This window comes from Typopeltis vanoorti, chromosome 15, assembly GCF_054136105.1.
Source record: "Typopeltis vanoorti isolate ZY-2024b chromosome 15, IOZ_Tvanoo_1.0, whole genome shotgun sequence".
Lineage (NCBI taxonomy): Eukaryota > Metazoa > Arthropoda > Arachnida > Uropygi > Thelyphonidae > Typopeltis > Typopeltis vanoorti.
In genome coordinates, this window is record NC_143563.1 from 48711204 (window position 1) to 48738509 (window position 27306).

At 35.5% G+C, this 27306-nt stretch overlaps 1 protein-coding gene across 2 annotated transcripts in view; it reads right to left on the reverse strand.

The window, feature by feature from the left end:
- Window positions 1-27306, reverse strand: part of LOC150098746 (structural maintenance of chromosomes flexible hinge domain-containing protein 1-like) — a 733568-nt gene that overhangs the window by 476556 nt on the left and 229706 nt on the right. For both annotated transcript variants that reach the window (XM_090405871.1, XM_090405872.1), the window contains exons 15-16: window positions 24360-24466; window positions 10321-10403 (exon numbers count right to left, since the gene is read on the reverse strand). In XM_090405871.1, coding sequence (XP_090261997.1) covers window positions 10321-10403; window positions 24360-24466 — 190 coding nt within the window. The remainder of the gene's footprint in view (window positions 1-10320; window positions 10404-24359; window positions 24467-27306) is intronic.

Genomic DNA, 27306 nt, shown 5'->3' on the forward strand with positions numbered 1-27306 from the left:
AACACTGGTGTGTTGCCAAAGGAATTTAAGAGAGCTAAGATCATTGCCCTTCCCAAATCAGGAAAATCAACTGACAACCCTAAAACTATCGTCCAATCGCACTACTAAGCCGCACATATAAATTACTGGAAAGACTACTATACAACCGCATAAGCAACACCATCCTTGAAAACATTCCAATAGAACAGGCATGCTTTAAGCCCAATCGCAGCTGTTGTGACCAGATTCTGGTGCTGACATCATACATTGAAGCAGACTTTCAGCAAAATCTTAAAACTTCTGTATTTTTACTTGATTTAACTGCCGCATACGACACTGTCTGGAGAGAGGGCATGCTGTATAAACTAAAGAAAGCACTACCGTGCCAAAAAACAATACAGCTTATTAATAATATGCTCAGCAATAGATATTTCCGTGTTATCCTTGGAGAAAATATCAGTAATCAAAATAAACTCAACAACGGCCTACCAAAAGGCTCAGTACTGCCCCCCCCCCTCTCTTATTTAACCTATACATAGCTGACCTGCCAGATACAGCATCTAGAAAATTCTGCTATGCAGATGACATAGCGTTAGCCACCAGAAATAGAGAACTAAGACGGACGGAGGAAATTCTCATAAATGATCTTGCTGCTATGCATAACTACTTTAAAAAATGGAGACTGCAACCAAGCCAAAGTAAAACTGAAGTGTCAACATTCCATCTCAGTAATAAACTGGCACATGACGAGCTGAACATCCGATTTGGAAACTCAGTTCTACACCATAACAAAAATCCTAAATACCCAGGAGTTACAATTGATCGCATCTTATCATACAAGAAACATGCTGAAAACACAGCTGGAAAAATTAGAACCAGAAACATCATCATCCAGAAATTATGTGGCACTTCTTGGGGTGCAGCAGCAACCACATTAAGAACATCCGCACTCGGATTGTTTTTTTTCAGTGGCAGAGTACTGGCACTCCTGTTTGGCTCAACAACTGCCATACCAAACTAATTGACTGCCAGCTTAACACCACAATGCGACTTATCACTGGAACCATAAAAAACAACTCCTATTTACTGGCTCCCAATGCTGAGTAACATAATACCACCAAAACCTATGAAGACGTGATGCTCTACTATGTGAATATGATAAAATATTCAGAAACACTGAATTGCCTATACACAATGACATACTAGAGCTACAGCTCAACAGACTGAAATCAAGAAATGCCCCTCTCTGTGAAGCTAAACACATGAGAACGACCAACTACAACACCAAAGAACAATGGAAGCGAACAATGGGAGCATAAATACCAATGCTCAACTCCAAACTTGGTTTGATTGGCATCGTCTCAATATCCTGGGTATGGAACTGAGCTGAAAGACTTGGACAACGCTGAACAGGATTTGCACCGGACATGGAAGATGTGCAGGCTCTTTCTACAAGTGGGGGAAAATTCCCTCACCGGAATGTGACTGCGGGCACCCGAATCAATCAATCCACCACATCTCTACTGAGTGCAGTCTTCGTGCATAAACAGGCCAAAGAAACGACTTCCTGGAGGCAACACTGCCTGTTATAGATGGGATCAGACAACTTGATATTAACCTATAAGTGTCTTAGTTTTATTCTAATTGTTTGTCACTCACTTTCTATATATTTATTTTGACTCATGTACCTTTATAACTGCATGTAGATTGCATACACTAAATAAATAAATAGATTATGTATTAGTCTATATAATGTTCCCTTTACTCCAATAGATGGAGTAAAGGGACCCACACTATCCATTAATACTTATCGTAAATATCCATATAACTAGAGTGTTTTGAACCAATTTTCTCTTAATGCTTTTTCCAGCTGTACAAAAGTCAAGTACAGATCCTTGTTATATTTCCAAGATTTTCACAATTATTGGTCATAAATTGAAAATATGATTTGACACCATCTATTTTGCACCTGCATAAACCAAAATACTTGCATCTAATTTTTACTTTTAAACTTCTTTACTGTGAATGTATGTTCTTATTCTGAAGTGCAGTAATTATTTAAATGACATGTTTTCTGCTTCATAAACATAAGTTGAAATTAGTTTGAATACCATCTTGTACATTGCTAGCATAGCATCCTGGCTAATTTCTCTCTTACTCCACATACATTTCATTGGCTCTCCACATTGGTTATTCTATTATCTAATTCCATATTTAATTTCCAGCTAATAATAACTAACAGCTGATATTGGTAAACACTGATAAACAACAGATTTCTAATTATACTTCTAGGTATTCATATCATAATGGATGCATTTAAAAACAGTTTTATGCATATGATTACATATTCAGAAATTGAGGAGAGTAATTAAATTTCCTAAAATTAATGTAATGATATTAAAGTATATATAATGAAGTTAAATTATCTCCACTGATTAACAATTTTTAGTTTTAATCTCATGTCATGTGGAAATTTACTATACTTTGACGAAATAGTAGAGTACTGTCTCTTTATTCTTTATGCTTTAAATTGGAATCCCTCTATATACAGGTTCATGTGTTACAGGTTAAAACTATTGGAATGAAAATAAATCAAAATAAAAAGATAACAGATTGCAAATATATTTAATACAGTTGAGGATGACAATTTCCCACACTTCTGGAATAGTAAGGTAGTCACTATGATTCAGATTAGGTCGATGAAGTAGTGCTTCAGCACTTTCTTTGTATAAACATTCATGTTTACATATTATTATTTATATGGGTACTCCATGGCATGAAAAGACTCACTGCAGGAGACCCACACTACCCATTAATACTTATCATACATATCCATTAATACTTATCGTACATCTCCTTAAACTTATTCATTGTTGAGGGCACTCACAAACACCTCAGGCAATCCATTCCACTCATTCACCACTGTCTAAGTAAACAACCTAGTCTGCACACCCTTACTAACCACACTCTTAGACAACTTCTAAGTGTGAACCCATGTTTTTCTCCTACTCCCCCATGTAGTAAAAAATTTATTTTGTGTCAATCTTATAAAATCCCATTAGTAACTTATAAGTTTCTATCATATCCCCCTCACTCCACCTGTCAGCTAACTCTGCAACCCACACACCTTAAATTTATCCTCATAGGGAACATTCCACAGACCTGTCACAACCTTACTCACTCATCTCTGAATCTTCTCCACCACCTCTCAGTCCCCTAGAAACACTGTTGATCAAATCTGTGTGCAGTAGTCAAGATGTGGTGAATCATGGCCTTATAAAGAGGGATAATAACCTCCCTATCTTTACTTGTCACTGTGTTATTCAACATTCAAGTAATCCATAATCCTTTGAGCTATTTTGCCAAATCATGCCATATGTCCTCTGAATTTTAAATCTCTATCCACCATCACCCCAGATTCCCTTGCCTCATCAATCTCCTGTAATCTAGTATCAATATGATACAAAATATGTAACCCTTTCATCATAAAGTGCATTAACTTATATTTTACAACATTAAATTGACAACTATTATCCTTTGCCTACACTGCCAATTTATTTAAGTCATCTCGCAACACATCTATATCACCTTTATCAACTATTGCCCTCCCAAGTTTATCATCATAGGCAAACAACTGAATATAATCAGTTGTTTGCCTATGATGATATCTCCTCAAATCTTCTGCAAAACCCCCTCCTCAAATCTTCTGCTATATCATTAATGTACAAATTAAAGAGTAGTGGTCCTAGTTCAGATCCTTGGGGTACTCCACTAGTCATCCTCATTCATATTGATTCCACTCCACAATACACCACACTCTAATGTTGTCTATCAACAGCTCCCCTCCCCATCCATTTTTCTTTTTCTTACATGCCGAGTCCACACACGAGAGGTTGGTTGGTTGATAAACCTATAGTACATTAATATTGCATATGGGCAGTGGGTTGGGAAAGGAGAAACTTGTTTTTACATTTGATTTAAAAGCCTGTGTATTGTATTCCTTGGGAAATAAATCAGGGGGAAAGTGTTCCACAGTACAGCTGTAGCAGGAATGAAGAAGGAGTAAAAGAAACTTGTTCTGTGTGTTTCAAGGTGTACTGTGAAAGGATGTTGGGCGGCAGCTGTACGTGTTCCAATGGGCTTAGTACTGAGTGGGGCAATTATTGATGCTATTTCAGATGAGCATTTGTAGTGGAAATATTTACAGAATAAACAACCTGCGACCAAACGTCTGTGTAAAAGTGTGAGGAGTGAGTTGTAAGAGATGGGGCATTTATCAATCTAATTGCTCTCTTCTGAATTGAGTCAAGCATTTTGAGGGAGTCCCACTCCAAATGTGAAAACAATATTCGATAGCTGGGCGGATTTGTGATTTGTATAAGGTTAACAGCTGTTTAGAGGTGAAGTAACATCTTGAGTGAAAGAGGAATCCTATTTTTTTTGGAAGCTGAGGATGCAGTGGTTGATGTGTTTATGCCAGGAGAGGCCTGATGTTAGGATAATTCCAAGAAGAGAAATCTCATCTTGTCTGGAAATTTGAGTGTTATCAAAAATAATACTGGGAGAATTTTTTTTTTTTTTTTGCTGAGAAATAGAGAAATAAGACAACTGGGGTTCACTAGCATTGAAATTGACGAGATTATCTGAGCCCAACTGGAGGATGGCTTAGAGATCAGAACTGAGGACAGTGGTGGTTGATGTTCTGTAGGTTGAAGTGAGTTGTATAGAGTAAGGTTTGTCAAATGAAAGGGAGTGCAATGTGCTGTCATCTGCAAAACTGGGTATTGGGTTGGAGGTCAACTGAAATAGATCACTGATATACAGAAGGAAGAAGGTTGGTGAGAGAATAGAACCCTGTGGAACCCCCAGCATTAGTTGGATGGTAAGAAGATAAGAAACTGTTTACCATCACACAGTGCACATTCAGACAGAATGTGCACTGTGTGATGGTAAACAGTGCACATTCAGACAGAAAGCTGGCAATCCAACTGCAATAGTCCTGAGACAGTCCAAATGATAGGAGTTTGCTAAGTAAGCCTTTGTGCCAGACCCAGTCAAAAGCTTTAGACATCAAGTGCAACCATTTGACATTTGCCAAATTTCTCCATGGTATTTGTCCAGAGATGTGTGATATAGGAGAGTAGATTTCCTGTTGATTGGCAGTGATGGAATCCGTACTAGGGTCGCTTAATAGCTGGATGTCTTCAAAGTAGTGTAGGAGTTGAGAATTGATGGTTTTCTCCATCATTAGATAGGACTGAAGTGAGTGAGTGAGAGAGACAGGACAGTAGTTAGATGACAGTGATTTGTCGCCCTTCTTAGGAATGGGTTTCAAGACAACTGGAGAAATGCCATCATGGCCAAGAGACTTTTTTTGTGTGTCTAATTTGGACAGTATTTTTCTGATCTCTTCCTGGCAAAAGGATATGGGGGGGGGGGGATTGTATATTGGGCAGCTAGAATGATTGGGGGGGAGGCATTTTCCATTGTCAGTTAGGCATGCATTGGAGGCAAAGTGTGAAGCCAGAAGATTAGCTTTTTCTGTGGAGCGATCTGGGTATGATTGGGGGGGGGGGGGGGGAATAGAGCAAAAGTTACAATCAATTGCTTTGGCAAGAGACCAAAAGGCACAGATGATGCCATGTGGGCAAGCTGCAAGTTTCCTGCTTTATGCCCATTAAATTCAATCCACTATTAAGGTTGGATGTGCAAGGTTCTGTAGAACATATATTTGACCACAAGGGCCTTGCACATTTCCCATCACCCTCACATCCATTCCCATTTGCTCCAGCTTATGAAATAATTTTCCAAATGGTATTATGTCAAATGCTTCTGCAAAGTCCAGCAGTATCATAGTATATATACCCATTTCCTTTCACCAATTCTGTTGTCACCTTATAGTAAACTGTGAATAAATTACTGAGGCATGACCTGCCTTTTACAAAGCCCTGCTGCCTCCTATAAAGTATCATATCCACCCATTCCTGAATTTTAATTTTAAGCAACTTTTCCAATACATTAACCACCATTCCAGAGATACTAATTGGTCTCTAATTTGCTACTTCAATCTTGGACCACCTTTATATAATGGAACTATTTCACCCTCTTTCCACTCTCTTGGAACCTTGCCAAAGCTGAGACTTAGATTAAACAATTTCGTCAGAGGCAATGCCAGTTCACTTGCACATTCCCATAGTACACGAGCTGACCATCTAGGCCCACTGCTGTATTCACATCAATACTTTTCAATATACCGGGCACCTCCAGTATCATATTAGTAATCATATTAGTATTAGTATAATAATAATAATATAATACTAATAATATTAGTAATACTAAATCATATCATATTAGTAATAGCAAAGTTACCACCAAATGATATACCCTTGTAAAGTGATTACTTAGTAACTTAACTATTTCTTTTGCTTCTGCAACTTTCCAACCGTCAGCACCTGAGTAAAGTTATCTTTCCATAATTATTCTTTCTCTTACTTGCTACGTAGTGAAAAAAACTCTTTTGAATTTACTTTGGCCTGGTTAGCTATTTTTTTTTCAAAATCTGATTTAGCCTTCCTTACCATACTTGCTATCCTTCTTATTTGTGCTCATGAGCATGCTGATCACCTTTTTGTGCATTCCTTCCACAATGCTTTCTTTTTTTTTTTTTTTTTTTTTTTGCAGCTCCTGCTTTATATTGTTACTCATTCACTTAATCACTATTTGGTTTATTCTCCTGACCTTGGGTATGCACTCTGATACTGCCTCTAAACAATTCTTGACCACTTCCCATGCACAAATAACATTCATTCCATATAGTTTCTTATACCATGGCACTGTGCCCAAGTTTCCTCCTAAGTTTGTCTTAATCACCAGCTTTGTAGTTCCACATAAACCTTTTCTTGACTGAAAATTCCACATGTTTAGCAACCACCAAGGACAAGAGTGCATAGTCACTTTCTATGGTTGGAGGCAGAGTTGCTACTAGTTATAGATAAATCTTCTGATGCTATTACCAGATCCAACTCTCAAACTCCTGGTCCTTTCCATCACGTGCTGTTTCAGGTAATTATTCCTTAATTGTATAAATTCCATTTTGCCGTGTGTCCTTTCTTCCTTCCAATCTTTTTCACCATAGTTGAGGTCTCTCGTGATAACTGCTTCAACTCCACTCATTATGTGAATCTGAAAATGCATGTCATCCAAATTTTCTTCTGAACCCCAGGTCAATAGCAGCAACCAGCAATATATTTTGTCCTATTGGTTTCTATCTCATATCTTTCCTTAGCTCTATAATCTTCCTTAACTTCTATTTTTGTTGGTTGAAGTTCTTCAGCTATCATTAATATCTCTCCTCCTGTCCTATTTCCTCTATCTTCTCTGAAAATACAATATCCATTACATTCTATTCCTGTAGCTACCTGATTCTCTGACAACCATGTTTTACTGATGCCAATAATTTTGGGCTAAGTCAAGCTGATCAATGCCAAAAACTCCTCTCCTTTATTTCTGATACATCAAGCATTTGCATACATGCATTTCAGCATCCCCTCAAGCCCAGTTACCCTTACATAGTTACCTGCCCATTCAGATAGAAACCTAGGAGACTGTACTCGCTCTTCATAATCATTCTGCACTCATACTCATCTATCTCAGCGGTGGCTATTTCCTCACAATCTTTCCTGCACTCTCACACTCGTTTGTCTCAGAAGTGACTAGATACGTGCTTGATTGTTTCTGCTCCCCCTCCCCACTTTTTCTTGTTTTCCTGGATTTGCACTTGTAAACTCTCACTGAACAACACTTTCTCCAGCATCTAACTCTGAAACCATTCAAGTGTATACAGTCCATCAAGTATATACAGGTCCTTTCGTCCATCAAATTCACTCCACACATCTATAAATTGCACACCATTCCTTTTACACAATTTTCTCATTGACTCACAAGAATCACTGTAGCAGCTTGGAGTTTTCCCATTGGATTGTGTGGCTTGTGTTTTCAATCCCATATCGAGCTAGGCCAGATTTATGAGGTCCAATAAGCCAGATGTTGTCTTGATGTGCACAAATACATTTATTGACAGATCTTTCTGTTTTTCCATAGTAAGACAAGTTGCACAAACATGGTACTTTGTATATGCCAGCCAGGTAGCATCAATATGATGCTACCTGGCTTTATAAAAATTTATATAATTTTTGCCACACCTGTTCAGAAATGCCTTTAATTTATGGTATGGGAGTCCTGTGGGCTTCTTCATGTGTGGGTTGCTGTAAAGGAGATTTGTTAATTATTTTTTTAAGTTATTCCAGATTACAGTCATTTAGTAAGGCTGTTTGTCTGATAGTTTCCAGCTCTTGTTGTAGAGATTCTTTAGAAGAATAAATCTTCTGTGCTCTGGTATCAACAGTGAAATTCTCAGCTGGTCAGATGATGTGCAGTTTCTGTGAACAGGAGTGTATATTTTTGTTTTCTCACTTTTTACTGTATCACTCCACCTACTGCTTGGTCATAATTTCAAGGTCTTTTTAAGTCTTTTTACTGCCATCCTGACAAAGAATGTTATATTCATGAGATGGATGGTGGACTGATGTATTGTGGATATAATGACCTGTAAAAGTTTTTAGTAGATGGAAGTGAAAATGGATCTCCATCTTGTTTACATTGGATGTGTACCTCTAGAAAGGAAATACCTTTTGATTATTCTTTTTCTAGAGTGAAATTAATATAAGTATATAGGGTGTTGATTTTTTTGTCGTAATGGATGGAGTTCTGGTTATGCATGACTACTAACTACAAAGACATCATCAATGTACTGCAGTCAAATTGTTGGTTTGGGGTTACAAGAGAAGATTCTTTCCTCTAGGTGTTCAAGATAAAAGTTGGCTAGGTTAGGTGATAAGAGTGATCTTACTCTTGTTTATATTTTTATCTTTCCACGTGAAGCAGCCAGATGTAACTGTAAATTTGAATAATCCACCATGTCCAATGGAAATTTCTGGGCTAGAAATTCTACTGTCTCTTTGTGAGGGATATTTGTGAAGAGAGGGGGGGGGGGGGAAGAGAGAGAGAGAGAGTGCCAAAGCTTACCAACATATCAGTATCTATAAGTTTTATCTTTTATTCTTGCAAGAAATTTCTGCGTAATGTTTTATCGAAGAAGTTGAGCAGCCAATGAGGGGGTGGAGAAGGTTAGACAGAAATCTTGAGATTTTATATGTGGGACTGCCACTTAGAATTCACAATAGGTCTAAAGTGGACAGTTACTTTTATGTAATTTCAGTGAGTCATATATTCTAGGTGGTCTTGCATGGTATGTTCTGAGTCTTTTGATGGTTTTGATCCATGGATGTTGTTTTATCCAGTAATTTGTTGTGGCTTTTGAGTTGACTTCAACCTGCTACCTTCTCCAAAAGACAAACTCGCACCACTGATGCTACCTACTGTATACAAAATACAATATTATTGCAATTGTCTTACTATGGACAAACAGGAAGATCTGTCAATAAACATATCTCTGAACATCAAGACCACATCTGGCTTATCAAACTTCACAAATCTAGCCTGGTGCAGCACAGGATTGAAAACAAAGGTCACAGGATCCAATTAGAAAACACCAAGCTGTTACGTAGATCCATATATATAAAGGTGAACATTTATACAAAGAAAATGCTGAAGCCATTTATCGAACTAACCCCAATCATAATGACTACCTTACTATTCCAAAAGTGTTGGAAATTATCCTCAAATGTATTAAATAAATTTGTAATCTGTTATATTTTTATTTTTAACTTATCCTTTAATTTATTTTCAGCCTAATAGTTTTAACCTATAAACATATGACGGTATACAAAGAGGGATTCCAATTTAACGCATGCACTCTACTGTTATTTCATTCAAATTCCTTATTGTTGTTCACTGTTTGCCCTGATGATGTCTTATGATACATAAGATGAAATATCTGTATATTTTTTTTACTATGGCACATATGTGATTCTATAGTTATGGATACTCAACGGGTCTCATTATACAAGAGAGAGAGAGAGAGAGAGAAAAAAAAGAGAAATCAAAAGAAGTTCATAAGTGTTCATAAAAAATTTATATGAATACAGAAAATGTATGATCTGTATTATTACTCTTGAATAATAAATGAATATAAAAAGGACCGAACAATATTGTTAATTTTGAAGAAAAAAAACAGGCTTCTGCAAGTTTCATGGTGTGCAGTGTAGAAATCAGTAATCTGTGTGATTAATATTAAATCAATTATATTTCCATCAGTGGATTTAGTTATTATTCATAAAGCTCAACTATGTTAATTTAAAAAAATGTTTTTAAATATTCTACCTATTGTTTTTCCAGCAGGTCGTTTTTCATTAGGTACTAATTCATCTCCCTCTGGCCACTGAACAACAAGTCGATGAGGAAGTCTGCAATAGTTTAAATAAAATAATGAATAAGCTTTGATAGAAAATAATCAAAATAAACAAAATTTTGCTGGCTCAATTGTAAAAAATTAAAATAATTAAAACTTGAGGGATAGATTTACCATGAATGAAGTTTCCAAACTTTCATGACATATAATCTAATTTCAGGACATCTTAAATACAATATTATAAAATAATAAGATATAAGAATCAGAATGGGAAATAACTGAATACAGGTGCTTAAGGATCAAAGCGAAATAACTGGGAGGACACAACTTCTCCATATCTCTCCTTAGAATGACCAACACTTCAAGCCTTTCCAAGCATCAGCACACTACATCACATCTCTAGTCTCCTATGCTTCTAGGTTTCTTTTCCACTAGTTCTTAATGTTGCATAAATTTGAAATCTGACCCACCTCTGTTCTGTTTCTGAATACTGTTCTTAACATATAGGATTTTATATATATATATATATATATATATATATAAAAAAAGGAAATAATGCAGAATGTAAGAATCACAGATGAGAAGGAAAAACTAAGAAAAACAGTTCAAGAGAAACTGGAGAAGAATAAAGCCGGTGATTTAAACCAAAATAGTTACATTTCTTTCTTTTAAGGTTACATGGTGGTCAATATTCATTGTGTAGAATTTATGGAGAGAAAAAAACACGTGCTTCAGCAATTACTTTACTTACAATTAAGAAAATAATACTCAATGTTTTGACCACTATATCAAAGTCATCACCACTATAAAGAAAATAACCTGGAGGACACAACTTCTCCATATCTCTCCAGATATCTCTCCTTAGAATGACCAACACTTCAAGCCTTTCCAAGCATCAGCACACTACATCACATCTCTAGTCTCCTATGCTTCTAGGTTTCTTTTCCACTAGTTCTTAATGTTGCATAAATTTGAAATCTGACCCACCTCTGTTCTGTTTCTGAATACTGTTCTTAACATATAGGATTTTATATATATATATATATATATATATAAAAAAAGGAAATAATGCAGAATGTAAGAATCACAGATGAGAAGGAAAAACTAAGAAAAACAGTTCAAGAGAAACTGGAGAAGAATAAAGCCGGTGATTTAAACCAAAATAGTTACATTTCTTTCTTTTAAGGTTACATGGTGGTCAATATTCATTGTGTAGAATTTATGGAGAGAAAAAAACACGTGCTTCAGCAATTACTTTACTTACAATTAAGAAAATAATACTCAATGTTTTGACCACTATATCAAAGTCATCAACGGGAAACCGTGCATATGAACACAACACAAGCTACATGACACTACACAAATGTATGATAAATCTAACTGCTTTGTGAATCATTTACACTGAAAAAAATTTAATTAAAAATAAAATGAATAATTAAATAAATAAAATTTTGATACATCATAAATATAATAGTACACAAATGATTTTTAACAAAAATATAACAGTGGACTACCTTCACTGTTATCTATAATAATTCCACTGCACCTACTTAGCCTTCACTTTGGCTTGGTGGATTCAGCAGACTTCTACATGAGGAATTACATTTATTAGTCCTTATTTATGATTTTTCATTTGAATGCACTATGAGTATCCACATCTTCTTCCTCCTTCTCACAAAAGATAGACAATGTGTTTCGGAAACTAAAGAAAGGACAATGTGAAATCACACCCCATCCAGGATGATGAATTCTTTTAGAACTTGACAGAAGCAACACAGCTCTTCATTTGGAAAGAATTGAAATTAAATCTCATCTTAGTAGTCACAAAAGTTCCTTGACAAATTGAAATGTGTAAGCATATTTATAAGAATAAAAAACAACAAAAATCTTACATGAAAAATTTATTCCATACAAAATTTGAACCTATGCATCAAGATTATTATCAGTATAAACATTCGAATAAGGTACAAGCAACAGTTATTAACTGAATAATCAACTATGTGAATAATGTAAAGAAGTATACAAATTGCACTAAACTCCTAATGATGTTAATAAATGAATAAATAAATTAACTAGGACAAGCTAGATTAAGGAGAATAATTTTGCATAAAGAAGGTTACCATAGCCCATCAGATCTACTGTATTTACTCGAATACAACTTGCACTTTTTCCCCAAAAATTAAATTTAAAAAAATCGTGGTGCGAGATATATGAAGGGATTTTCGGAAACTAAAGTTTTTCAGGAAAAAAACTAAATTGACATTTATAATTAAATCCTCAGTATTCATTGTAATTTATAATTGTTCACATTATTTACGAGAGGCCGCTCACCTTCATCATGCAATATATTTGAAGCTTTTAGTGATAATGCTTCTGTAATTTAATTAATTCTGGTGAAATCATGTCCAAAGCTCTCAAAATCCAGTTGCACAACAGTTCTAATGAGAGTCTCTTAATCTTAATCCACTCCCATGCAATCCAAGATCGAATAGAAGTCAATGCTCCAACATTTCCTCTACTGGTTGCTTTCATCTCTATGCACATGATTGGTGCGGTATTAACAAAAGATCGCGTAATTCAAAGACAAAGGCAAGCCGACGACTGTTGAGTTGAAATGGTGATTTTCTTCAACCAAATTCCAAAATATCTGAAACTGGCATAACATTTACTATCTATTTCATAAAGTTTTAAACTTTTTTTGTGTGCAAACTATATAGTAAAATCAGGGGTGCGAGATATGCATGAGAGCAAGTTATATTCGAGTAAATATGGTATTTAAATTAGGGTAACATAGCATGACAGCTTTCTTCTACAACTATTCCTTGAGAAACTGGCTTTTATGCAGGATTTTAGCCTTCTTCAAAAGAATCCTGCATTTGAAAGAGATGGCACATTCTGCAAGTCCAGCTCATAGAATTCAATATAGCTTAGATTTTTTTTATACTCCTTGATGATGTCTATCTTTGTTGGGGGAATATCTCTATGATTCTGTGAGCTATGCTGGCTGCAGCATTGCTATCAGCAGGGCCTGATAAGCTGGACTAGCTGGGGGGAGAGTCAAACAAAGCATCACACTGGTTCTCCAAGTTGGGAAGGGTAAGTGTGAGATCAACGATCCCATTTATAAAAATCTACTGGTCAAAAAAACAAGTACCACGTAATCTTCACTGAACTTAAATAGATATTTACCATGGAATAATGGATTCCAAATAGGATTATGGAATGTGAGAAGTTTGTACAGAACAGAAGCATTTCAGGGACTTGTCCATGAAATAAACAGATATGAAATGGATATAGTACAGATATAAGATATGAGCTAGACAAGGAAGCTAATTTGAGGAAAGACAAGTTCCAAGTTTATCTGAGTTGTTTCCAGTATACTGGAAACAACTCAGATAAACATGAATTCATTATCAGAAAAAAATTAGTCATATATGATTGAATTTAAAGCTTGTATTGAAAGAATAAGCAAGCTAAGATTACAAGACAAATGGTTCAAAATAACAGTTATTAACATACAAGCACACCCATGGGAGTAGGTTCTAAGGGAATGGTGATTGCATAATATTATGAAGTCCTTGACTTCTTAATATTATGCAGTATAATCAGTATAACAGACAAGTATAACAGTAACCTGTCTGTTATAATAGTATTATAAGTAGACTTTCTGGAGAAGTCATGCAGATGAATGTCCCAGTGAAAGATCTCAATGGAAAAATTCTAGTGTTAACAGAAGAACAAATTGGAAAGGCGGAGGAAACATTTTAGGCAAATCTTAAACAATAGCAGTAATAGTGTAAAATCTCACACGATAAATAATTTATCATGTTCATTTTTAAAAAAAAGTTTTTCTTTAGGAAATTACACATAAAGATATGTCATTGTTTGCATTATTACTATGACTCCTTTTGTATGCAATAACTTAATCATGAAATTTTGTTGAACTAATGTGGTGCATGAAATATGTCACTATGTAACAATATAAATGCATGTCATTATATGGCAATTTTGGAAGACGCACAAAGTGTGATGTCATCATGTCGATCTGACCATATATGGAAGTTTCAAAAAATGCGTGCATACGTACAACATGAAGTTCGGGCCTTTATAAGCTCCAGCATTGAGAAGAACTTTGTCTTGAGGTTTTCACCTTCTTTTACTTGGGTCCACTGGCATGTGAAGTCTACTGTTGGTCACTGAAAGAGAAGTGTCAGTTGTCTTAGGTTTCTCAGTCTTCTCTTACCTGGGTCTGCTGCCACATGAGGTCCACGTTATCAAATTAAGGACTCAAGGGGTACAGAATTATCAATGACTCAGACAAAGGAGAAGTTTGGCGGGAGATCAAGAGAAAGCCAGCAGAAAGGAAGAAAGGAGGAAGCACTTTTATGTGGACTAAAGAACTGTGTAATGGACAGTTCTGAATGAGAGTATTGCAAAGATTGCAACTCACTAAGTACTTAGATAATATGTGATAATTCCAAACAAATTCACATCATGTGTGTCCCTGTTCGTAGTCAATTGTGACAATGTAAATAATTACGATTGTTGATAGTGAGTTAATATTGAGTTAGGCTCACTCAAGGTCTGCTTTGTATTCAAATTGTATAAGAATAACTAGGAGGATGTATTAAAATGTATTTCGGCTTTTAGGGTACAAATGTAGGAGAATGAAACTTAATTAGAAACAATTGTAAATAAATGAATTGTGATCTGATTGTATAAATGTGCTAATGTGGATCGAACAGTGCAATAAGAAGTCTTAATTTAATTAAATGGTTTGTGAAAAACACACATTGGACTGATTTTGTTAATGCACTATCCCTAAAAATGTTTGAACCTGCATAAGATTAAGTAATGAAAAGTTGAGTATCAATCTTAGATTAAATGATTAATTTCAAGCCATGACTGAATTAAAAGTAAAGATCAACTTTAGCAGGGAATAATGACATTATCGGCTTTGTCTTCAGTTTAAAGTATAGCGTCACGCTCGATACATAGTCTAACTGGTGTAGTGAAAAAAAAAATAAAATAAAATAAAAAATTTGTAAGACTGAGCAAAAATAAGATATAGTAGAATATATAGCAAAATCGCAGCAACTGACATTTTACGACACTTAAAGAAATAATTGAAGACAAAGCAAGATTATTACAAAAGAATACAATGAGAAATAAAAAAAAAGGAGACGACGAATTAAAAATTGATACCAGCCTATCTAAATTGGAGATAAAAAAAAGCTATTAAAGAAATGAAAAATGGAAAAACAGCAGGACATGATAGCATCATGGCTGAGGTTCTAAAATCTGACACCACAACAATCACAGATATACGCTACCCACAGATATACTCTATCTAAGGTCATTGGCTGTGTGTTGAGGTAACAACGAGATTGCCTTATCTATATTACAAAAGATATCCACTTTAGGTATGTGATCAGGTGTTATCTCAAAGTTGAAACCTTTTTTGAGAATAGCAGTCTCTGGTTTAGTTAATACGTGATCCGATAAATTAAAATTAACTTTGTTGTCTGGCAGAGAAGGTTTAAGCTATTCTCAAAGGTTTCAACTTTGCGATAACACCTGATCACATACCTAAAGTGGATATCATTTGTAATAGAGATAAGGCAATCTCATTGTTACCTCAACACACAGCCAATGACCTTACATTAAAAAGTAGTACCATCCTCTCTTCTTCAAGAACTCCAAACACAAACTTCACCCCTCTGGAAAAAAGAACTATGCTTAATTTAAAGAAAAAGAAAGATATCATTATACTCAAAACGGATAAAGGAAACAGCACAATGATCTTAAACACCAAAGACTAAGAAGATAAACTTAGCTATTTACTAGCAGACATGTCTGTTTACCGTGTCCTAGTAACAAATCAAACATTAAAAAATCACAATGATACCAACAACTTATTACACCACATGGTTAACTGGCCAACAGAATTAATTAAAAAACTGAAGTTGATGCATCTCTAACTCCTAGATCATATGGCGTTCCTAAAGTTCACAAAGATGGAGTTCCATTATGCCCTATTGTGGACGGTATCAACTCTCCTACCTATCTGTTGTCTAAGCACCTTGCAAAACTCCTACAACAACATATCCATAATTCGGATACTTATAATAGAAACTCACAACATTTTGTAGAGAAATTAGAAGACATCTCCAAAAATGAACTACTGGCCAGCTTAGATGTCCAATCGTTATTTACAAACATCCCTGTGGTAGAAGTCATCAACATTTTAGGTACTTTGTTTCTACAAGATATCACTTCGCTGTTCAGTCATTGTCTAATATCAAACTATTTTTATGGAAAAAACCATTTACCAGCAATTGACTGGCTTGGCAATGGGCAGCCCCCTCTCACCATCTTGTTCCGATCTTTTCATGGAAGATCTTGAAAGTAGAATTTTATCTCAAGTAGACCCTAAACCCTCATTCTGTGGAACCACAAAAAAGATGACTTATTTGAATTGAATCAAATAAGTCATCTTTTTTCAAGAACCATTCAATCAAATTCACTCTGGACCTTGAAAAAGAACTACCATTTCTGGATATCCTAATTAAGAAGCCGTTTCGACCTCTCAGTTTATAGAAAACCCACGAATACAGGACGTTATGTACACTTCAGCTCCTCTCACCATATTTCTCAAAAACTCAGCATTGTACATAAGCTAAAGAAGAGAGCTGTCCAGATTACAACAGACCAAAAAGATCTCCAAGACGAATTGACATTGATATCCAACAACCTCATCTTCAATGGCTACCCCCCTGGAGACTTGTTAACAACATTCTGTTCTCTGATCCACCACAAAGACAACAAGAAGACACTCAATATATTACCACAATCATCATTCCATACATGGGGACAGCCTCCAACAAGGTTGCTAAACTCCTCAAACCACATAGAATAAGAGTGACCTTTAAACCTAAAGATACAATGCAAAAACTCTTAAGATCTCCAAAAGACTTCCATCCTTTCTTTAAATATGCTGGAGTTTATAATATCCCATGCTCGTGCGGTTTAAGTTACATCGGACAAACTTCAAGAAGCCTTGAGACAAGACAGAGAGAACACATCGGATATGTTAAAAACAACAGAAAAGATATATCAGCTTATCTTCCCATTTCTCCACAACCAGCCATGTCATTGAGTGGGATAAAAGCTGTACTCCTTACATAGAAGAGGATTACTACTCTTGTATTTTTAAAGAAGCCACAACAGTTGCCCGATCTGTAGAAAATCTTAATGGGAACCAAGGTTTAATCTTATCTGAGATCTGGAAGACCCTAATTAGATCTCTAAACACACAAGAAATGAACTTTAGTACCAACTATAAAACGTTCCTAAACAACAACAAGTGAAATCATGTATGCGCGACACATGTATTGCACACGTTCAGTGTTGTTTTGTAATTTATAATTAGAATTCTGTTAAATGTCTTGTCTGTAACATACTTTGCTAGCTTTAGTTCCTATCATCAGTCCTGTACCCTGAAGATGCCAGCAGTTTAAGTTAGTGAAACTAGTTGGTATTAAAATAGTTTTTTCTCATATACTTGATCACCATATCCCAAATAGTCAATTCAGATAGCTTGTGGTCAAGAAAAAATATCATTTAAGCACCATTATCTGTTATGAAGTTTCTTCATTACCAGTCTCAAAGGAAAATGTCAACCATATTGTTATTCCATGTGTCAAAGGAATATTTGAACATATCACCAAAACTTAAAGCCTATTAGATCTGGCCTTTTGCATTAACAACTTGCATCCTCCTTTCCAACCTCCAAAGAGCAAAATTTCCCATTTTGACCTACTCTTGTATTTAGCAAATTCTGTGCACCTATGATCTACTTTACTTCATCCAAATTGGTAGATCTGTTCTGCTCACCATAAAGAACATCTGAACTATATGAAGTTCTATAGCCCAAACAAGCTAGACTTGCAGAACATGCCATCTCTTACAAACAGAATTCTTTGGAAGAAGACTAAAGTCATACAAAAAACATTTTCTCATGGAATGGTGTACAAAGAAAGTGGTGAAACATTGCTGCACCACACTAATCTAAACAGATTGCATAGGTTAAGTTATGCCCTATGTGGAAAATTGTTCTCCATAACATGCCTTGTCCTAGTTAATTAAAAAAAAAAAATTTTTAAGACTTAATACAGTTTGGACTGTATAGCTCTACATCAATCATCACATGTTACTGCATATTCACATTGCTGGTTATTCAGTTCATATGAATTTTGAATGTTTACACTGATGATGACTTTGAAACTTAGTCAAAATTTTCTGTTGTTTATTATTATTACTCATATTTAAAGATTCAAAAAACCTTAATCCTCTAAAAAATAATGGAGGAGGTCATTAACAACCAATTTCTTCGCGACCTGGATGCAATCAATTAATCAGTGAAACCAATATGAATTTCCTCATCTTTGTTCATTAACCTTACTTCACCTTTGGAGAGAAGCCATGGAAAGTTTGAAAAAAAATTCATGTGGTTACTCTTGATATTTCCAAGGCATTTGATCGAGTCTGGCATAGAGCTTATTACTAAGTTGTCATGTGGTCTCCCTCCTACCCTTTGTGATTGGATCATGATTGTTCATTTCATGCCACAGTGGATGGTTCTCTCTTATTGGATGTCTTGTCAATGCTGGGATACGAGATGGCTCAATTGCAACATCACCCACAGAAAAAGCTATGAACCGCCAATGCATGCATAACTGACAATGGCAAATTCCAACTGCCCAACATACAATGTCCCCTGTATCCTTTTGCCAGAAAGAGATCATAAACCTGTTGTCTAAATCAGACACAAAAGAGGCTCTGGCCCTGATGGCAGTCCTGAAGGTCTGTGCAGCTGAACTGATTCCTATCCTATGCTGTTTGTACATACTCTCTTACTCCACCGGTGTATATATATATATATATATCCCCAAATCCTGGAAACTGGCCTATATTCAACCCATTCCTAAAAAGGGTGACAATTCGCTGCCATCTAACTATCGCCCTATCTCACTCACCTCAGTCCTATCTAAAGTGATGGAGAAAACCATCAATTCTCAACTCTTACTCTACCTTGGAGGTACCCTACTATTAAGCGACCACCAGTACAGATTCTGTCGAAGCCAATCAACAGGTGATCTGCTCTCATATATCACCCATCTCTGGACAAATACCATGGAGAAATTTAGCAAATTTCAAGTGGTTGCACTTGATATCTCTAAAGCCTTTGACTGAGTTTGCTTAATAAGCCTCTGGCACAAAAGCTTATTAAGCAAACTCCCATCATTTGGGCTGTCTCAGGACTTCTGCAGATGGATTGCCAGCTTTCTGTCTTGATGCACACTATGTGTGATGGTAAATGGCTCTCTATCCTCTCACCATTCAACTAATGCTGGGGTGCCACAAAGTTCAGTTCTCTCACCAACCCTCTTCCTTCTCTGTATCAATGACCTACTTAGTTGACCTCCAACCCAACACACAGTTTTGCAGATGACAGCACATTGCACTTCTCCCTTTCATTTAATAAACCTTACCCTACACAACTCACTTCAACCCACAGATCATCAACAATAACTTCCCTTAATTCTGACCTCCAAGTCATTCTCCAATGGGGCTCAGATAACCTTGTCAACTTCAATGCTAGTAAAACCCAGTTCTGTCTTATTTCCCACAAAAAAGAACTATTTTCCACCCATAATTATTTTTGATAGCACTCAAATTCCCAGGCAAGATGAGATTTCTCTTCTCGGAATTACCTTGACATCAGGCCTCTCCTGGTATAAACACATCACAACCATTGCATCCTCAGCATCCAAAAAACTAGGATTTCTCTTTCACTCAAGATGTTACTTCACCTCTAAACAGCTGTTAACCTTATACAAATCATAAATCTGCCCAGCTATCGAATACCGTTCTCACATTTAGAGTGGGGTCCTAAAAGCTCCCTCAAAATGCTTGATATGGGTAAGAGCAATTAGACTGATAAATGACCCATCTCTTACCAACTCACTCCCCTCACTTTCACATAGGCATTTAGTCTCTGCAATTTGTATATTCTATAAATATTTCCATGGAAAATGTTCATCCGAAACAGCATCAATAATTCCCCCCACTCTGTACTAAGACCACTGGAACACATACACCTGCTGCCCAACATGCTTTCACAGTACACCTTGACTGTTCCTTCATCCCTGCTACTGCTGTAGCAGGGATGAAGGAACAGTCTTCTCCTGATGTATTTCCCAAGGAATACAATATACAGGCTTTTAAATCAAATGTCAACAAGTTTCTCCTTTCCAAATCCACTACCCATAAACAGTACTAAAGTACTATTGGCTGATTAGCCAAACTCTCGTATAATGGGCTCAACATATATCATCATCATCAAATTTCTGCCATGTACCCTCAAGGGTGTACAGGATATGATAGTACTACATGAAAAATTTACATCATTACTAACTTCCTATCTACAATTTTCCTCCAAATCAGTCTGTTACTTGTCAAGACTCCAACATTATCAGATTTTATGTTTCTATCATCTAAGGCACTTTGTCCCGTATTAATCCACCTATATCTTGGTCTTCCTCTGGGTCGTTTTCCTGCCAACCTGGCAGAGAACACTTGTCTGCTAATCATTCCTCACCCATTCTGCTTAAGTGACCATACCACTTGAGATTAGCTCTGCTAACGCATTCCTGGATGCTGACAATGTCAAGTTCTTTCCTAATATCCTTGTTTTTAATATGATATTGCCATTGATGCCACCTGTTCACGCCTCTAATCTTTCCCAGGACTCTCATATCTGCAGTGTCTAGTCTTTGATCAAGTGTTTTACTTCTGACCTAGTTCTCAGATCCATAAGTTAAAACTGGTTTGAACACTGTCTTGTATATAGCTAATTTAGTGTTCTGACTAATTTCTCTCTTATTCCATATGAATTTATTCAATTGACTTCCTACCATACCAGCTTTGTTGATTCTGTTGTCTATTTCCATATTTAATTAACCATCTTCACTAAAAATTGCTAAGGAGATGAAATCTTTTACTTGTTCCACAGGTTCTCCATTCACAATGCAGTTGATATTTTCAATTGCTGACCTTTATACCATATCTATTACAATAGTTATTCAAATTTAGTCAGGGAATCTTGCAGACTTGTAGCAGATTTATTTAGAAGTATAACATTGTCTGCATAAAGCAAAGAGCTGACATTAACATCTCCAATTTTGATATCAGGTTTAATATCACTTTCCTTCATAATATGATCCATAGATCAGCGATTTTCAACCGGTGTGCCGCTAGAGGTTTTCAGGTGTGCTGCGAGATTTATGAAAACAAATTAATTCACAGAAGTAATGTCGTAATTTGTGCATTTATTTATTAGTGTCTGGTCTTCCATCTTCTTGTGTGTGTAAATCAATCAAAATTATGCATAATTTTTGCCAGATCATCAAAAAATTAAAAGAATATATTTTTAGTGTGCCGCAGAATTTTAATAATTAGACTAGGTGTGCCGTGTTATGAAAAAGGTTGAAAATCACGGATATAGATAATGAATAACAGAGGGGATAATGTACATCCTTGTCTCACACCAGATTTAACATTAAACCATCTTCCTGTACTTCCTTCAATCCTAACTGCTGATTTACAACTCAAATAAGGACTAAGTACTGCTTGATATAATGCCCCATTGACACCATATAACTGTATTGAGTAGCTTGTCTCTTGGTGCCTTGTCATATGCCTTTTCCAGATCGACAAAACTTAAATAGTTATCTTTGTTATATTCCCATGATTTCTTGACTATTTGTCGTAAAGTGAAGATCTGATCCTGACAGCCTCTATTTGGCCTGAATCCAGCTTGTTCTTCACCAAGCTTTCAACAGTTTCTCAAGTATACTAGCATAAATCATACCAGGAACACGCAGTAGGGAAATACCCCTGTAATTCTCACATTCAGTTTTATTTCCCTTTATATATATATATATATATATATATATATGGGTACTATGAGAGCTCTACTCCAATCATTGGGAATTTGTCCTTCTGAACTATGCAGTGCAGCCACTATAAGACTTATATACCACCACACTTTAGCATTTCTGGTCGAATATCATCTACTCCTGCTGCCTTTCCACATTTCAAGTCTTTGATGGGTTTTTCTACTTCACGTATTGATATGTATTCCTGACTGTATGTTTGTTGAGTGTTTTTTTACCACTGCTATCACTGCTTGTTTTATTTAGCAATTTTTCGAAGTAATTACTCCATACTTCAAGAATATCTTTTTCTCCTGTTTTCATACCATTTCTGAGCTTCTTCAACAATCTCCAGGATATTTTGCCACCTTCATGATATTTATTTTGATATTTATTGTCTATGTTCTTGCAAAATCCTCCCATGACTTTTGTTTAGCTAGTTTTACACAGTGTTTAGCTTTCTTACATTTGACTCTGTATTCGCTAAGAGCACAAGCTGACTTCTTTGTCTGGAATTTTTGATATGCTTTCTTCTTTTCCTTCACTGCCTCTTTTATTTCCTGTGTCCACCATCTAGGAGATCATATTCTGATAGAAAGGATAGGAGAGTACTAAAGAGGTTGTGCATTTCTCATATTATTTATGAGTGGATTATTTTCAACAAGAAATGCAGGATGTAAGGAGATTACTGAACTCAATAGTATGTTTCCATAGATGGGTTGATGTGTACAAGCCAACATTATCTCAAATCAGGCAGGTTTGAACTTGTCATGATTGGACAATAAACCACTGAAAACAAATGTTATTTGGTGATGAATCACAATATGTGCCAAATCAGATAGGTGCACTGGATTTACTACAGAAATGGACCAAAATATCTTAAGTTTATTTATGGAGCTCAAATAGCATCGCTTGATTACACTAATGGTTATATAGTGGAAGAAGTAGATGTTGTCAGCATTTACCATTCATAAATAGCCTATATCATCTCCATGTAAAAGCTAGTTGAACTGCAAAATAATTGTGGTATTTATTTAAATAGTTATATCCTTATTTGCAGCACATTTATTTTCAATGCTTTTTCTTGTTCTTTAGAGATCTTACAACTTTCCTGGATTATTTTTTTAAGCTTTAGCATGCTCTGCAATATATATTCATTTTTTTAATCATTCCCAAACATGAGAAATTAGACCCTCTGGAGTCAGTATAGACGAAGCTCTTTGGTCAGAAAGATCTGGGTTTGATTCCCGTCAGTGATGTGAGGAACCTCCATCTGGTCTCTAATGTATTAACAATTAACATATACAAAAACATGTTAATGTTTTCAAATCAATAAATATTTTGTATTATATTATAAAAGTAATTATTTCTTTGTTTTCCACTAGTTTGTATTTGAGGCCTATCTCATTATTCTCATTTGGAATATATTTTGTTCAGTGAAAGTAAGTACAATAATAATAGTAGTAAATATAATATAATAAGATAATTAACTTAAAAGATAATATAAAGTAATATAGTAGTAAAGATAAATATATTGATTAAACTCACATTAATGACAGCTTTATCATTCATAAAATGATACAAATTATAATTATTATACAAGCACCTCCATGGAGTCCAAAGACTCATTGGGGGAGACCAAATCTGTCATTCCTCTCCTTGAACCCATTAACAGAAAAAAGCATTCACAACTGACTCTGGCAACCCATTCCACTCATTCACCACTCTCCAAGCAAAAAAGTCCTCACATCCATACTAACCACACCTTTATTCAACTCCCAGGGATGACCAAAATGTTTGTCATTTCAGTGAAACATGCTGTATAACATTAAGTGAACATCAAATATACAGCTGCTTAATTTGATGATTTCTAGTATAATGATAATCTTTTTTTTTTTTTTTTTTCAATAACAAATACTTTTAATAAACAAATGACAATGTTGCATTTTGTGTGTGTGTGTGTGTGTGTGAGAGAGAGAGAGAGAGAGAGAGAGATTTTAAAGATTACTAACTTTTCTTCTTCTTCTTCCAAGTATTTTATCATTTGTTTTTCAGGAATTTTTCTATCAAGTTTAAACAACGGAAAAGTTTTAACTTCGCCATACAATGTGCGGGGTTCCTATTAACAATAAAAAGGAAAAATAAGAAAAACAAATAATATTACTGCATAAACAAAGCAAATTCTGATAATGTTCAAAAATCATATAAATATAGCAAACACATGCAAACTACATAGTCAAACGTACACATTGCAGAAATATAACTGAAGCTATAGATTTAGGTAATTTCTGAAGTAATTTCTTAATGCTTTGAAAATAATGATAACTGATTAGCAAATCTTATATGTTCTTGAGGAATCCCCCTAGAACTCCAACCTCAAACCATATTTCGAATTAAGATAGTATAATCTGATTATAAAGTAACATGAAGAAAACTAGATGCATTAGGATGGTTGTACGACAGTTTGGGCATGTGCATTAAGGTGAGAGATCAAATTTTGTTGCCTTATCAAAAAAAAAAAAAAAAAAAAGTTAAAAAAAAATTATTTTATTTTATTTTAATTAACAAAAGTTTTCTTTCTGATATTTAGGAAAAATCTGCATAACTACAAGAGTTGATTCTATGAGTAATAATAAGCTACATGGGCTATTGGCATTATCAAAAACATGATTGTAAACAAAATGAGGTTTATCTAAACACTGCCGCAATTTTTGAATTGGAGATAAAAAAAAATGGTCATTTCATGATTCAGCCACTAGCAGCTACAGTGGTGACTAACTAACTGTACACTTATGTATCCATCCATAATTCTACTGGACACTCAGCAGATGCCATATGATCATTCTGTACCTCAGGGATGTGCCACAGGGATTCTTACCATGTGATCACACTGCATGCTTTTCTAGAAGCTTTAATTCTCTAAAGACCAGTCACTCTAGACACAGCATTCATCCATCTCATTCGAAGGTCCACCACTTCCTTTTTTTTTTCCGGACTTTTATCCTCTATTAATGTTCAAGTCCTGCTTCTAATTTTTCTACATGTCCAACATAGTCCAGCTTTTTTTGTTACCAATGCTCTTAAGGAGTCAATGTTCTACTAATCCATTCTAGAAACCATCCAACCATGGCTCTTTCTTCCTCTCTAAGTATAATATGATAATCACTGTTCTCTGTTATCATCTGGAAAATTCCCTTTAAATTTTGTTGGTCCAAGCTATCATCATATTTGAATAATCATACAATCATTTCAATATTTTTTTCATGATCAGTAATATATGTTCTGTCCACATTATCCAGGCCTTACAAACAAAAGACTGCCAATTTCTTAATTATTTAGCATTCTTAATTATTAAATTAATACTGAACGAAAAACTCATAAAAAGCAAACATTTAATAAATCAATGACTAGTTTCATACAACAACATTGTGTACATCTTCAGATTGATACAATAAAACACAAATATAAGGAGGCATTAACATGGAGATTGCTAAATAAAAAAACATCAATTTTAAATTCATTTGACATGTGACAGACGCTGAATGGGATATCATAAGAGTGGGTCATTGTTACAGGACATTACATATTCTGTCTCACAGCCTAATTTAGAGCCTCTGTAGCTTAGTCGGTACATACGAAGCCCTTTGGTTGGAAAGATCTAGGTTAGATTCCTGTCCATGAAGCGAGGAACCTTTATCTTTTGACTAAAGGTGAGTTAGTTTCAGATTTTTTTTTCACCTGGAAACACTGGTTTTTCATCCCCCTCAGAACAGGTAAATTGGTCCATGAACACATATGGATCTAAACTCATAAAATACATACTTAACCCCTCAATAGGAGGGCTCAACTGTCCTAAGGGACAGTGAGGGGGGGGGGGGAAATCCCATAAGAATAAAAAATAAATAAATAAATAGCCTAATAAATCCACATGTAGATCTCTTATATATACTACCCAGAGATCATTTAATATCAGGCCTTGGTTTTTTTATTCAACTAGGTCAGACATTGTATCATCTCACTCGCCTCTATAAATTTACGTACTTCTTCTTCTTCTTCTTCAACCTTCTGGTTCTGTACACTGCTGGACGAAGGTCTCCCCCCATGATTTTCCAGATCACTCGGGTTTTCTGCCTCTCCCATCCATCTCGCTCCTGCAATTTGTTCCAGTTCATCTCTCCACCTTCTTCTCGGTCTTCCTCTTTGTCTTGCCCCATCCATTGGTCTCCACTCTGTTGTTTTTCTAGTCCATCTCCTGTCACTGCATCTGGCAATAGGGCCAGCCCATCTCCACTTAGCCTGTTTAATGTATTTTACAATATCCATGACACTTGTTTGAGATCTTATCCAGATATTTGTCTTCCTATCTCTTAATGTTATTTTTAGCATACTTCTTTCCATGCGATGTTGTGTTATTCTCAGCTTTTTGTTTAGGGCTTCTGTTAAAGTCCATGTTTCTCCTCCATATGTTAGGACAGGAAGTATGCACTGGTCGAAATCTTTCCTTTTTAGACTCATAGGGATGTCACTTCTGAATATGTCTCTGATTTTCCCATAAGCCATCCATCCAAGGTGAATTCTTCATTCAATCTCTTTTCTTTGGCACTCCTCAAAGGATAACAATTGGCCCAAATATACATATGAAGTAACTTGTTCTATTTCATGGTTTTCAACTTTGATAGTTCTATGGTTTATGTATTTATTCATCATTATTTTTGTTTTTTCTCTATTTATTTTTAATCCAATTTCTCTGGAGGCTTCATTTAGCTGATTCAGCCTTTCTTCCAGATCTTCAAGATTATCTGCTATCAGGACAATATCTTCTGCAAATTTCAGATGATGCAGCCTTTCTCCATTTATGTTTATTCCTTTTGTTTCCCAATCAAGGCTTCTAAAGACTTCCTCTAGTGCAGCTGTAAATAATTTGGGAGATATGGTGTCGCCTTGCCGGATACCTTTTTG